This window comes from Vulpes vulpes, chromosome 3 (genome assembly GCF_048418805.1).
Source record: "Vulpes vulpes isolate BD-2025 chromosome 3, VulVul3, whole genome shotgun sequence".
Lineage (NCBI taxonomy): Eukaryota > Metazoa > Chordata > Mammalia > Carnivora > Canidae > Vulpes > Vulpes vulpes.
Window position 1 is genome coordinate 84,505,933 of NC_132782.1, and position 14,934 is coordinate 84,520,866.

The following is a 14,934-nucleotide window of genomic DNA, read 5'->3' on the forward strand; positions in this document are numbered from 1 at the left end:
AGGTGTCTACAATGAAGATAGAGAAGTAAAGCAGAGACCTCTGGTTCAACCTCTCAAATCCCAAGAGATGTCACCATTAGCAAAAGGAGAGTTAGGGCTTGGAAATAACTGCAGAGGTTTGGCAATTCTTGAGAGAATTCAAGTATGTGCAAATTCCCCAAAGGTGAATCTTGGTCTTCCCAATAATCTAAAGTTCCAGAGCTATCCCAGAAAATGAAAAGGCTACCCAGAGCTTGTACAATGAATAGAAAAGTGTGACTCTAGCATACACAGCTTAATGGACTACTAGCATGGGCTCCCTTGATGCTCTTCTACTACAAATACGATGATGCCTTCCTGGGAATCTGCACCTGCCAGAAACAAAAGCCTCTTCACAAAGCTCACAAGCTGCAACATCAAGTCCTGTGCTGAATCAACCAAAGAGCTGGGCTGTACACTGAGGGAAAACCTGAGGCTCCTAATAGCAGACAGCTAAAAGCATGGCCTGGGGTAGATCTGGCCATGTGTCGGATAGAACTTATGACATCATTTCTGGGAAGTCTGAAATCTAAACACTTCCTCCTGAGAAGGAGCATTTTTATCATGAGACTAAGCTAGGATTTACAACTGTTAGAAGCAAAAGAGGGAGCTTAGACAATACTTACCTTACGGTAGCCCAGAGCAGTTCCCACAAAAGGCAGAGGTGTTGGTCCAGGAATTCCTAGCTTCTTAAAAACCCCATGTGTGTAGGTCCCATACCTATAAAATGAAAGATAAAGCCAGGTCACAGGTGAAATAAGCACTGGGACTGCTCAGTCACTGCCGCAGAAGTGGACAGGTAAGAAGGGAGGTAACATGTAGGCAAGAAATAATAACTGCAATTCCAACAGCAATAATTACTTTCACTCATCTGCTTTCTGACCTCCACTGTGAGACACACAAACAGTATGATGATGATTAGAGCTAAGAGCAGCTGGAAACTTCACAGACGCAATCTTAAAGTGAAGATTTGATAGATGTTTCCACACTTGAGGACTTCTGAAAAGTTCATGCTGATTTCTTGAGGGAAATTCACTCATACTTATTTAGTAAATAACTCTTCCATGATTTTGGAGATTCTCATTCTGGGTGAGAAGAGGAAAAATTTTCTCTCCTCTGATGAAGAGATTTTACTTAATCGCATCCACTCAATAGCTGAGGGTTACTGACACTCTATAGTGAAAATGTTCATACAGCTTACTCAGAGACTTTTGCATTTTCCCTTCCTTGTAGAACCTGTTGCTGTGTGGGATCTGGTCCTTCTTAAATTTATCTTCATTGGGAGGCCTTGAGCAACCACAGTATTCTCATTGCTATACAATGAAAACTATGTCTAGGGCTCCACTGGCCTCATACAGAGTGAGAAGCTTTCAACTCCACCCAACTCTGTTGTCAGACACTCTGATTCTCTTAAGCTGTAGAGAAGGGGGACTGACCCATAGGTGCTCTATATGATTCCATATAAAAGAATCAGTAAGGAAACAATTTCCTGACCATTCTTCCCCTTATAGTATCTGGTCCTTCAACCTGTGATACACACAGCACACTGCCTGGTACACTAATTCTCTTCTCAAGATGGTTGCTCACAAAGCAGTTATTTTATTTGCTCTGTGCATCAACTATTTCAGAAACCCATTACAGATGGTGCTCCCTATGGTAGGTTTGCCTACAATCATATTTCATGTGTCATGTGTGGAATCCCACAACTGGGTGTTCTGGATTCTTGCAAACCTTCCACTTAGGTGTTGCTGAAAAATGACAGCATAGAGGAAGAAAAGAGGCTGAGGGAAGGGGCTGCCAGAAACCATTTTACCCATGAACCTGATATACCTATAAGGCTAACCCCATAGAGGCAAATAAGGAAAGTAAGATGGGAAAGGATGCTGGGTAGAAATGGCTACATGCTCTATAGGTGCTTTCAGCTACCGATATTGGGCCTTCCAAAGTCCAGATACCTCCAACTGATAGCAGAATACATGTTATGCAACATAAAATGAGTAATGATAAAATGTTCCATAGACTGGAATGAAGACCTTGTCTCCTCATCTCTGGAGGCTAGCCTTTAAGAAAGATAGTATAGGTTCAAAATAATCTGTACAAATCTAGTAAATCTTACATAATTAAATAAACCCCCAAATTGCATAAATGGATGTGTATTGAGGGACCAGAAGAGGCCCCTAGCAAGACCTAGGTGGGTGTTTGGATCCTTCCTCCAGAACGGTTGGACACAGGAGCACCAATTGCCAGGATCTAGGGTAGCTTTAGTCCCACCTCCATACCCTCTTTGCCATCACCACCACAACAAATCAAGTCCTATTTCTGAACATTCACTATGCTCAATGAACTCCCAGGTGAGGCCAAACAAGTGAGTGAAAGTATCAGCAACACTGGTCCCAAGGAAAGATCTTGTCTAGTGTCTAGACCCACATGGCACCATATGTCATGGAGGATAGGCCAGGAACATTTTTCTGATTCTTTCCAGCTTCCCTCTTCTTGGTAGATTAATATTGCTTTTGGTACAAATGAAGGGGTTAAAATAAAGCCACTCATTTTTATTGCCTTTACGTTGCATTGCATGCAGAGGGCACTGTCTACAGCTACTGAATCTTGGCTATACCAGTGTCTTCTAAGTCTACAGTGTTGTTTACCTGTTGATGACAGTATCCAGTGACAGCCCCACTGCCAGACAGACCACACACACTGTGACTTACATGGTAACCCTGACAACTGGCTGCAAGCAGATGAGATGCTAACCCTGCGATCCATTGATGACCACCTGTGGGACCAGGATCAAAAAGAATATCTGGGAGATCTGCTCTGAGGAAAGAATATTCTCCCGCTCCATCCCTAGTCCTACCTGGATGCCTCTCACACCAGTACTGGCTCAGTCTCACTACTCCCCTGTGCTGAGAGGTTAAAATAACCTCCCGGTCAATGGATTTAAAAATATATATGACCTATATTGCAGAACTATGTGTGTGCACACTAATTTCATATCCTCAACATCACTCTAGAAGATGTAGGTTATTTACACACCTTTGTAGTAAAGGCTGAACCAATAGCCCTCTTGTATCCTTCAGAAAGAACATGCTGGAAAGAGTCTTATCTCCGAAAAAATCTATTATTAAATAGAATGAAATTAAACCACATGAATTAATCTTAAACGTCATCACACAAAAAATGTGTTGCCATAAACACCTGGGAATCCTAACCTTTCTCTCAGAAAATGAAAATGAGGTTTCCATGTTCTATGTTCATGTCCTCATGATTTCCTACTGTTAAAGAAAGTGAAATTGAAACATAAGTGAAACGTGACATGGATGGTCCATTCCTACCCACACTGTGAAACTCAAGTCTTTCCCAACCTGCTCCATGATGCTAGTAATCCCACCACTGAAAGGAATTCCTATGCTAGATGTTCAGATTCCCCCTCCAGTACTGTAATATAAAGGCAAAAACATATTTAAAATCCAAATTGGCTTTCGGGGCTCTGTCTTTGTGACAGCTGGCAGATTTCATATTGGGGGTAAAGAAATCTCTATACTGATGTTAACCCTCCCAGAGACTGGAAGGAAAAGTTGAAATGAATAACATTTTAAGAAATCTGCCAAGTCTCTTCAGCTGTAAAGATGGTCATTTAGAGGTAAAGAGTTCTGCATATTACAGAGTGGGGAGGTGGACAGGAGAGGGTCACAGAAAAGAGGGAAGAGCCTATTCTGAAGTGAAAGGTGAGGCATCTCCTAGACCCTGGAAGTCTGGTTGCACGAGGTGCTTTAGGTACATGATGCCTGGTGGTGGAGGGAGGGGAGCAGGAGCCACCTGAGTGACACAAGCCCAATCCTTCTACATGTGTACTGCAGCAGACACAGACCAGAAGGTAAAGAGAATGAGACAAAGACCCAAGGCACTCCCTCTATTTCCAGAATGAATCCCCATAGCTTGGGAAGGGGGTGAGGATGCCAAACCACCAGGGCCTATTGATTTTTCTGCTTTTCCTGAATTCAGATTGATTAGTCTAGATCCCAACTGGTGGTCAATAGGAAGATCATCTCTAAGAGGAAGTAATGTCACTCTACCTCCTACCTACAGAAATTATAGTTGTGGTATGGGGGGTACTCCTTTAGTAGATCTGGTGAGATCAGTAATAACCTCTTATGTGTTCCTAGCATGTTTGAAGTACTCAATACTTGAGCTATTTACCCTTTGTTAACTCTTTGGATCCTCAAAACAGACAAGGAAAACAAGGTAGATGCTGATTAGTAACCCAAGTCAAGGTTCCAGAGGCAATGAGCCTGAACAGTTACTCACAGATAGAGGAGCACCAGGCTGGTAGCCAGGAGAAGCCAGGTTTCCATGGAAAAGCTTGGGATTAGGTCCATGGCCACTTTTCTTCTGCGTATTCTCTTTACTTTTGTTCAGCAGTGTGTGCTAGTCTTCACTGGCCTATGTGTGCAGAGCTTCCCTTCCCACAGCAATGATTCAGTGAGGCTAGAATTTATATACTGAAAAGGGGGAGGAGCTGGAGCTACAACCAGTAGAAGGGCCACTCTTGTTCCACCTCCAGGTACTCTACCCATGAGTGTTGGCAAAGCAAGGTAGACACTTTCAATTTGATCTTCTTTGAGTTCACGCTCTGTGGGAAATTAATAAACAACTCAGTGTTATCAGTAATCTTAAAGGTTATAGACACAGGGAAAGCCACTCACCTTAAATCTCTAGCCTATCTTTGTCACCATGGCTCCCTACACCCCTAAATACTTGAAATCCTTCAAACAAGCTAGGTTTACACATCTTTACCCATGTGATTTCCTCTGCCTATAAATCCCCCTGTGTCCCCTACAAGGATCCTACTCATCCTCCAAGCCCATTTCAGACACAATTACTATTAGAGTCTTTCCTCAACAACCTCCTTGACATATATAACCACTGCCTTCTCTGGGAAATTTCTGTACTATTATTGGCCTCTCTACACTCTAGTCCCATTGTTAGTCTTGACACCTATCTGCCTTACAGATAGCTTCTTAGAGGTGCAGTCTGTGTACTCATCAACATTACATACCTAATCCCCCAGGAAAGCACTATATTCTCAGGGGAGCATCCAGAAAAGGTTGGTGAAATTGAGTTGGCAGAGGTGAAATTTTGGGGCTTCCTGTGTGTCCTTTTTGGGTGGACTGTAGGTGACCAGGCCACATACCCTCCAGGAGAGATCTAAGAACATAGTATCCAGAAATTACACCTGCTCATTATCATCACTCTGACCCATGTACTGTGTCTGAATGGCCTGAGAAACTGTGGATTATGTGGCATACTTCTGGAATCTCTGGGACACAGAGATTCACACACAGCCCTACAAATAGATAATTAAGAAAGAAGTGGCTGCAAGCTTGAATAGTAACAATGGGCAGACATAGGAAGCTGGAAGATGATCCCCAGGAAACGTAGGAGAGAAAGTCCCAGGAATTCTGAAATATTTCTGCCCCTTTTGGTGCCTTCACTGGGCACCATTCAATATTCCCTGTTTATAGATGTGGCAACTGAGACTCAGTGACTGCAATGGGCTTTCCAACAGACCATTGATCACAAGAACAAATTGTAAATAAGCAAACATGAAGAGAGACTGGAAAGTCTCCTGGGCTCTGCAACATCAGTATTCAATGCTTGCCCTTCCCTGGTAAGGGTCACTACATAAATAGTGAGATCCAGACTACAACAGCAAACTGGTTAAAATTTTGTTCCTACCTCCATGGTGACCTGAACAGCAGCTATCTTGTGGGTCTTCCAGGACAAAGGACTCCGCCTCACATCAGCAGGAAAGACAGATGCTAGTCAAGATGTAGTAAGGGTATTGTTGGGTGGGATCTGCCTCCCTGTGTTCCCCAGCAGAGAAGTAGACAGGATACATGCAAACAAGGAAAGATTCCTGTCATCTGATAACCTGGACAACTTAATTCCCTCACATAAGCAAATAGCCTTTTTTATTTTACTTGAAAACCAAGCCTCTGTGGAAACTAAGACACTTTCATCCTCCTCCAAAACTCATGCTCCACTATGATGATTCGTAACTAAGCCAATATGGGCATCCACCTGCCCTATTTACCTCAGGCCCTGCTCTAGCTGGTTAGAACCTGTCCCAGTAATGATAGGCTAGTCATTGCTAGGGACTAAAATTCAGCCAGCACCAGATCAATGCAGATGGCCTTGTCTGTAGGGGGAAATAGTAGAAGCATGAGCTTTGTGCTCTTCATCTTTCCTCAGGAGGTGACACCTGATATGATGAAACTCGGATCCTCAGAGTTGTGCAGAATGTATGAAGGAAGACACTGTATTTTGGAACAACACTCCTCATCCCTCGTGGCTGTCATGTACTCCTTCCTGTACTAACATCATGTACTTTCCAAACTCTGCTCTAAATACGTGGGATAAAAATATAACTAAGACCCAGGCATCATTCAGTTGTAGCTAGAGAAAACGAACAAATTATAGTACAGCCAAGGAAAAGTAACTATGTGTTCTCTTCAATGGGGAATGGCTTATATGCTTTCTCTGTTTCTTTAGACATTGGTCAAATTGAATCTCAAATAACATTCAAGAGAGCTTGAGTTTACAACCTATTCAGGTGTAATCTGAAACTGGTTCCTATATGCAGAAGCCAGGAAGAAATCCAAGTAATAGAATACCACCTCAGTTTGACAGTTTTAATATGCAAAAGGAATTTACTCACAAGTCTTGTCTTGGGTAGCTATAAGACAGTAGATCTCTACACCTGACTGCTACATCTTAAAAGTTTATACATAGACCTCAACTGGGTTCAGTCACATGTACCTTCCAGATAGTCTAAGCACCACATTACTAAATTGAGGCTGTGTCTTTGGGGCAATTTCTGGGATGGGAAAGATAGCAAAATACACATTCCAAGGACAGAGGAGAGGGTGAGTAGCCTCCAGTTGTCTGGACCAGTTCACAGGTCAGCTATCAGTTGTTCTAATTGTTGACCTCCTAGTGTGAATTGACTGACCTTGAGCAGGTAAACCTAATGCAGCAGTGATAATACACTCTGATCAAGTTGGATTTGAACCTGGAACTCAGGGGTGGTTAACAAGAAAAATAGAAATATCAATTATCACGTTAATAAATTAAGTTTTAAAAAAGTCCTATCATCAAAATACTTTTAGAAAAAAACATTTGATAATATTCGATTCCTATTTATGATCTAAAAAAAAAAAAGTCTTAAAGTACTAGTAGGGAATTTTCTTAACATGATAAAAGTGTCTACCAAAAAACCTACAGGAGGGACGCCTGGGTGGCTCAGCGGTTGATCATCTGCCTTTGGCTCAGGGTGTGATCCTGGAGTACCAGGATCGAGTCCCACATAGAGCTTCCTGTTTCTCCCTCTGCCTATGTCTCTGCCCCCTCCCCTCTGTATCTCTCATGAAGATAAATAAAATCTTTTTTTAAAAAAGACCTACAGGAAATAGTATTCTTCATAGTATAAAAGCACTTTCCTCTTTTTTTTTAAAGCACTTTCCTCTTATACCACTTTAATGTTTCACCTTATGCACATACAGCCTTTTGAAAAGTAGTGACTTTTCTTAAATAAGAAAATAAAGAAAATACCATCAATTAACTTTTTGCTGTAAATAGGAAGAACATAATTGTTTTGGTCAGGAACCCAGCTTGGGGATTCCAGGGTGAAAAGTTCAAAAATCACAGAAAAAAAAAATATTTTTCTACTTTGTAAGACTTCCTAAACTGTTCAGCAAGGGGCAGAGGGGAAACAAGGCCAGAGGGTTCATTTGGCCAAGGTTTTCTAGGTTCACAAGCTGGAGTTCTTGACCTTTAATTAGAAAACATACTTCTTTGATAATCAGATAAAAGTAATGACATCTCTCCCTAGAAAATAATGAAACACTCCTCAAACATTTTTCCCTGCAGTTCCAAGTGATTCCCAAAGAGACATGAAACAATGATAGCTGCCAAGCCCACTGATTTTTTTCTAGACAGCCTGTCTCACCAACTATAGCCTACTCCTGAGCCCCAGCAGGAGATTCCAGTTGGCAACATAGGTATTTCCAGGACTATGGGAACCCTTCCCTCAGTCTGAATCACTCTTCACTGTGCCCGGTGTTATGACACACCATGGGGGCAAACTGTGAACAAGACTATTACAAAGGGAGGGGCATCTGGGTGGCTGAGTCAGTTAAGCATTCAACTCTTGATCTCAGCTCAGGTCTTGATCTCAAGGACATGAGTTCAAGCCCCATATTGGGTTCCATGCTGGGCATAGAGCCTACTTTAAAAAAAAAAAAAAAAAGACTATTATAAAGGGCACTTACACAGAGTGGGGAGCTCCACTGCAATCAGACAACTCCAAAGGTATCAGGAGCTTGGGGAAGGCAGAGAAAAGTGGGATGTGGAGCCCCTCTGTGGGGCAGTGTACAGGTGTTTCCCATAGGAGATGACAGGTTGTACCATGGACAGAGGAGTATTTGGCCAGAGGACTAGAAGGAAAGAAAGCATTTTGGGCTGTAAGAGTGACCAGATTACATTCACTATCATTGCTGAGTATGTTTATAATTCCTAGGTTGCAAAGTACAGTATCTAAGTCAAGCTGATTTTTATTGCTGCTAATAAGGAAGTAATCACATCACAGTCCCAGATAAGGATCTTCCACTTCTGGGCCAAAGCTAAGGCCAACAGTGGTCACGTGGGGGCTGAAGACTGGGCAGGGCCTCTAGAAAAAGCTACCTTAGTGACCTGTCTTACATTTGCCAGGGTAATTTCTGGATTTTAAAACATTTATTGAGGTAAAATTCACATAATGTAAAATTAACCATTTTATTTAAATTCAGTTAATTAATTAACATATAGTGCACTATTAGTTTCAGAGGTAGAGTTCAGGGATTCATTAGTCTTATATAATACTTATATAATACTTATATAATACCCAGTGCTGGGCAGCCCGGGTGGCTCAGTTTAGTGCCCCCTTCAGCCCAGGGCGTGATGCTGGAGACCCAGGATCGAGTCCCACGTCGGGCTCCCTGCATGGAGCCTGCTTTTCCCTCTGCCTGTGTCTCTGCCTCTGTGTGTGTGTGTGTCTCTCATGAATAAATATATAAAATCTTTAACAAAAAAAAAAAAAAAAACCACCCAGTGCTCATTATATCACCTGGATATATCATTATATCCTTAATGCCCATCACCCAGTTACCCCATCCCCAACCGATCTCCCCTCCAGCAACCCTGTTTGTTTCCTACAATTAAGAGTCTCTTATGGTTTGTCTCCCTCTGATTTCATCTTATTTTATTCTTCCCTCCCTTCTCCTATGATTCTCTGTTTTGTTTCTTAAATTCCACATACTAATGAAATCATATGACAATTGTCTTTCTCTGTCTTATTTCACAGAGCATAATTTATACTTTCTAGTTTCATCCATGTCATTGCAAGTGTTAGATTCCTTTTTTGATGGCTGAGTAATACTCCATTGTGTGCATATACCACATCTTTATCCATTCATCTGTCCATGGGCATCTGGGCTCTTTCCATAGTTTGGCTATTTTGGACATATAAACATTAGTGTTTATAGCAGCAAAATTAACCATTTTAAAGTAAACAGTTCGGGGGATCCCTGGGTGGCTCAGTGGTTTCGCGCCTGCCTTTGGCCCAGGGTGCAATCCTGGAGTCCCGGGATCAAGTCCCGCGTCGGGCTCCCGGCATGGAACCTGCTTCTCCTTCCTCCTGTCTCTCTCTCTCTCTCTCTCTCTCTCTCTCTCTCCATGTCTATCATAAATAAATAAATAAATAAATAAATAAATAAATCTTCTAAAAAAAATAAAATAAACAGTTCAGTGTCACTTAGTACTGTTCAAGGGAAAAACCACAAGCCCAAGATGGGGTCATTTATGCTAGGCCAAGCCACTAAACTAGGGCTTAGTACCTAATTTAATTGCAATTTCAACCTCTCCCAGAAATGTTGTCTTAACAGGTCAGGAATCTTGTGGTCGGCACATTATTTCTGAGGTAATCTGTCACATGGGCCCTTCTCCAACCTTCAGAGGAAGAGGAGGTGATAATCCACTTAATAAGACCCCTGTCATCCAGGGAGGATGACCTTACTGAAACAAGCTTTTTTTTTTTTTTTTTTTTTAATTCATGAGAGACACAGAGAGGCAGACATAGGCAGAGGGAGAAACAGGCTCCCAGTGAAGAGCCCAATGCAGGGACTCATCCTGGGACTCCAGGATCACTCCCCAAAGGCAGATGCTCAACCACTGAGCTACCCAGGCATTCCTTGCTGAAACAATCTTTTCTTTTGCTAATTAACTTCTTTGCCCCACCCTCCTGCCTATAACAACCTTCCATTTCCTACAACTCCTCAAAGCATTTCTCTATTTGCTAGAGAGGATGTAACCTGAAGATTCTTGACTTGCTTTGGAAAGTCAAGGAGATCTTCAAATTTACTCAGTTGAATTTCATTTTTTAACAATACATTCATGATGTTGTGCAGCCACTACCTCTATCTAGTTCCAAAACATTTCCATTTCTCCAAAATAAAATCCTGTGCCCATTAAGCAGGTTCTCCCCACTCTCTCCTTTCCTCAGCCCCTGGGAATCGTTGATGGACAGTCTTTAGAGATTTTACCCACTCTAGATATTTCATGTAAATGGAGTCATGTAATATGTGATCTCTTGTGTCTGGCTCCTATTAATTTGAATTTAAAGAGCTAATTACCTTTTTTCAACAATTCATGAATCAGCAACATCTCATCTAGAAGTGAGCTCCCAGGAACTATACTAAATGGAAGGATTTTACAGATAAAAGGAGGTAGGACAGGAATTTAAGAGTGTATTATTTCAGGGGAAAAAAGGGGGGGGGGGTTGGAACACCTGGGTGGCTCAGTTGGTTAAGCATCTGCCTTTGTTTTTTTTGTTTTTTTTTAATAAATTAATTTTTTATGGGTGTTCAATTTACCAACATACAGAATAACACCCAGTGCTCATCCCGTCAAGTGTCCCCCTCAGTGCCCGTCACTCAGTCACCCCCACCCTCCACCCACCACCCCTTCCACCACCCTTACCTAGTTCGTTTCCCAGAGTTAGGAGTCCTTATGTTCTGTCTCCCTTTCTGATATTTCCCACACATTTCTTCTCCCTTCCCTTATTTTCCTTTTCACTATTATTTATATTCCCCAAATGAATGAGAACACACACTGTTTGTCCTTCTCCTATTGACTTACTTCACTCAGCATAATACCCTCCAGTTCCATCCACGTTGAAGCAAACGGTGGGTATTTGTCGTTTCTAATGGCTGAGGAATATTCCATTGTATACATAAACTACATCTTCTTTATCCATTCATCTTTCGATGGACACCTTGGCTCCTTCCACAGTTTGGCTATTGTGGACATTGCTGCTAGAAACATCGGGGTGCAAGCATCTGCCTTTGGCTCAGGTCATGGGACTGAGTCCTGCAGGTGGATCTGTGCTCAGCGGGAGGTCAGCTTCTCCCCCTGCCCCTCCACCTACTCGCGCTCCCCCTGCTCATGCTCCCAATCTCTCTCTTCCCCTCCCCCCAATTAATTAATTAATTAATTATTAAATCCTTTTTAAAAAGTGTGTATTATTTCAGGCAAAATTACCTTCCCTTTAGGGAAGACAAGGGGTGTTACGCTGATGTCCTCACTGGTGCTGATCAGGAAATACCAGACTGACTGGCGTAAAACCGCCCTCCTAGCAGAAGCAGAAACTGCAGTTGCTAAGTATTAAGTGTTGGTGGTGCTTAACATAAGTGACCCCATTTGGGGCCTGTTTCTTTTGAACACTTCCTTTACTTAGGATAATGATTTCAAGGTTCATCCCTGCTTTGGCATGTATCACTGCTTCATTTCTTTCATGGCTGAATAATATCCTATGACATGTCCTGTCAACCTGAAAATACAAAGCCACAGTGAGAGGCAAACTATTGTTTGTCAAATAACTGCAATCCAGGGAGCAGCACAGATTCAGGTAGAAACCCAAACATGGCTCCACTTTAAGATGAAAGCAGGGGGTTTTATGAGACAAGGGGAGTGTGCAATGTAATGAGTTAAAGAAAAACACCACGTTTTCTATGGGGGTTTTTACAAGCTGAGCTACCCTATTGGTTTTATTTTCAGAAAGTCTGTAACTATCAATCCTGTGATCCCACTGACTTCTCAAGCAATTGCTTAAAGCCACCTGGTCCAAAGGTTTTGACTGGGAAGGCAGTTTCTCCACAGTGCCTATTCCAGCTCTATCTCTAGTCATGTCAATTTTTCACCATATATAACAATTTTTATCCATTTGAGACGGGGAAACTAAAGGGATCCAATTAAAAACTGCTTCTTAGCTCCTTTTCCTGCTTCTATTCTCACTAGGACCTACACTGTCTCTTACATATGCCTTATAGAACTGATAATGTACGTCCCCCTTGTAAAGGTCATGGGGGGTGTAATTGGGGACCTGGCCCAGGAGTTAATGATTTCTTTAGAGTCTTCCAGCACAATAGATAATGCCTAAGGAGTGACTGTGCAGGTTGTTACCAATGTTTGCTAAGACCACTGACTCATCAAGACCTCTGGTTTCAGGGCATAAGTGATTTATGGAGAACACCTAACATCCATCTGTGTTCCTAGATTACTAAGACTTTGTGCACCAGACAATCATCCTCAATAAAATCTCCAGGTCCCAAGCAATGACAAGACTCATTTTTCTTTCCTTTCTGAGTCTCCCAGATACTCTGTCCATATCTACACTCCCTCTATATCTTTAATAAATGCTGCTCCCATTTCCTGTTGGCCTATTTCTATCCTGTTCAAAGCCAAGGGTCCTCTTGGCTGGTCTTGCGGGACCCACCTCTATGTCCTTGGACCCAACCAGCCTGAATCATATCCATTCATTAATTTCCATTATTTCTACCTTCTGGTTATTGCAAATAGCACTGCTATGAATAGGCAGGTAGATGTATTTCTTTGGGAAACTTGTCAATTTTCTTAGGTATTTAACTAGGAGAGGAACTGGTGGGTCATATGGTAGTTCTATGTTTAACTTTTTGAGAAACTGCTAAACTGTCTTCCACAGTGGCTGCACCATTTTACATTGCCACCAAATGTACCAAATGCACCAACAAATGGTTCCAATTTCTCCACAATCCCAATAATACTTGCTATTTTCTTTTTTTATTTTTTATAGCTATCCAAGTGCTTATGAAATAATAAGATTTCTGGGATTTTTAATTCTGTGCAACCAAAATGGTTAAGAATCTGAGAGAACATAATATCCAAAAATCTATAAAGAACTAATAAAACTCGCTTTCTGCCCCTGGACGCCGCCGAGTAAGCATCGTTAAAGTCTCCCCTCCCACTGCCGTCATGTCTAAGTCAGAGTCTCCCAAAGAGCCCGAGCAGCTGCGGAAGCTCTTCATCGGAGGTTTGAGCTTCGAAACGACCAATGAGAGTCTGAGGAGCCATTTTGAGCAATGGGGGACGCTTACGGACTGTGTAGTAATGAGAGACCCCAACACCAAGCGCTCCAGAGGCTTTGGGTTTGTCACGTAGGCCACCGTGGAGGAGGTGGACGCGGCCATGAACGCTGGGCCGCACAAGGTGGACGGAAGAGTCGTGGAACCAAAGAGGGCTGTCTCCCGAGAGGATTCTCAAAGACCCGGTGCCCACTTAACTGTGAAAAAGATTTTTGTCGGTGGCATTAAAGAAGACACTGAAGAACATCACCTTAGAGATTATTTTGAACAGTATGGGAAAATTGAAGTGATTGAGATCATGACTGACCGAGGCAGTGGCAAAAAGAGAGGTTGTGCTTTTGTGACCTTTGACGACCACGACTCTGTAGACAAGATTGTCATTCAAAAATACCATACTGTGAATGGCCACAACTGTGAAGTAAGGAAAGCCCTATCGAAGCAAGAGATGGCTAGTGCTTCGTCCAGCCAAAGAGGCCAAAGTGGTTCTGGAAACTTTGGTGGTGGTCGTGGAGGTGGTTTTGGTGGGAATGACAACTTTGGTCATGGAGGGAACTTCAGTGGTCAAGGTGGCTTCAGTGGCAGTTGAGGTGGTGGTGGATACGGTGGCAGTGGGGATGGCTATAACAGATTTGGTAATGATGGAAGCAACTTTGGAGGTGGCGGAAGCTATAACGATTTTGGCAATTACAACAATCAATCCTCAAATTTTGGACCCATGAAAGGAGGAAATTTTGGAGGCAGAAGCTCTGGCCCCTATGGTGGTGGAGGCCAATACTTTGCCAAACCACGAAACCAAGGTGGCTATGGCGGTTCCAGCAGCAGCAGCAGCTATGGCAGTGGCAGAAGGTTTTAATTACTGCCAGGAAACAAAGCTTAGCAGGAGACGAGAGCCAGAGAAGTGACAGGGAAGCTACAGGTTACAACAGATTTGTGAACTCAGCCAAGCACAGTGGTGGCAGGGCCTAGCTGCTACAAAGAAGACATGTTTTAGACAATACTCATGTGTATGGGCAAAAAACTCGAGGACTGTATTTGTGACTAATTGTATAACAGGTTATTTTAGTTTCTGTTCTGTGGAAAGTGTAAAGCATTCCAACAAAGGGTTTTAATGTAGATTTTTTTTTTTGCACCCATGCTGTTGATTGCTAAATGTAATAGTCTGATCATGACGCTGAATAAATGTGTCTTTTTTAAAAAAAAAAAAAAAAAAAAAAGAACTAATAAAACTCAACACTAAGAAAATAAATAATCCAATTAAAAATGGGCAGAAGATAGGAACAGATATTTTTCCAAAGAAGACCTATAGAGGGCCAGTGTGAAAAGACGCTTAACATCATTCATCACCAGGAAAATACCTCAAAACTACAAGGAGATAACACCTTACACCTGTCAGAATGGCTAAAGTTAACAACACAAGAAA

The 14,934-nt window shown here is 42.3% G+C and overlaps 2 protein-coding genes across 2 annotated transcripts in view; one reads left to right on the forward strand and one right to left on the reverse strand.

The window, feature by feature from the left end:
- Window positions 1–8,516, reverse strand: part of LOC112909983 (cytochrome P450 3A12) — a 45,358-nt gene extending 36,842 nt beyond the window's left edge. The window contains exons 1-4 of the mRNA XM_072753088.1: window positions 8,352–8,516; window positions 5,758–5,885; window positions 4,327–4,651; window positions 645–738 (exon numbers count right to left, since the gene is read on the reverse strand). Of these exons, the coding sequence (XP_072609189.1) occupies window positions 645–738; window positions 4,327–4,397 (165 nt within the window). The 5' untranslated portion in view covers window positions 4,398–4,651; window positions 5,758–5,885; window positions 8,352–8,516. The remainder of the gene's footprint in view (window positions 1–644; window positions 739–4,326; window positions 4,652–5,757; window positions 5,886–8,351) is intronic.
- Window positions 8,517–10,939: 2,423 nt separating this feature from the next.
- LOC140598277 (heterogeneous nuclear ribonucleoprotein A1-like) lies at window positions 10,940–14,683 on the forward strand. The gene has a single exon (XM_072753118.1). It carries the CDS (start codon window positions 13,618–13,620, stop codon window positions 14,098–14,100), a length of 483 nt encoding a protein of 160 aa, XP_072609219.1. The 5' UTR covers window positions 10,940–13,617; the 3' UTR covers window positions 14,101–14,683.
- The last annotated feature ends 251 nt before the right edge of the window (window positions 14,684–14,934 follow it).

What these genes read in the sequence shown, in the direction of transcription:
- LOC140598277 (XM_072753118.1), top strand. Translation starts at nt 13,618, where the DNA reads ATGAACGCTGGGCCGCACAAGGTGGACGGAAGAGTCGTGGAACCAAAG.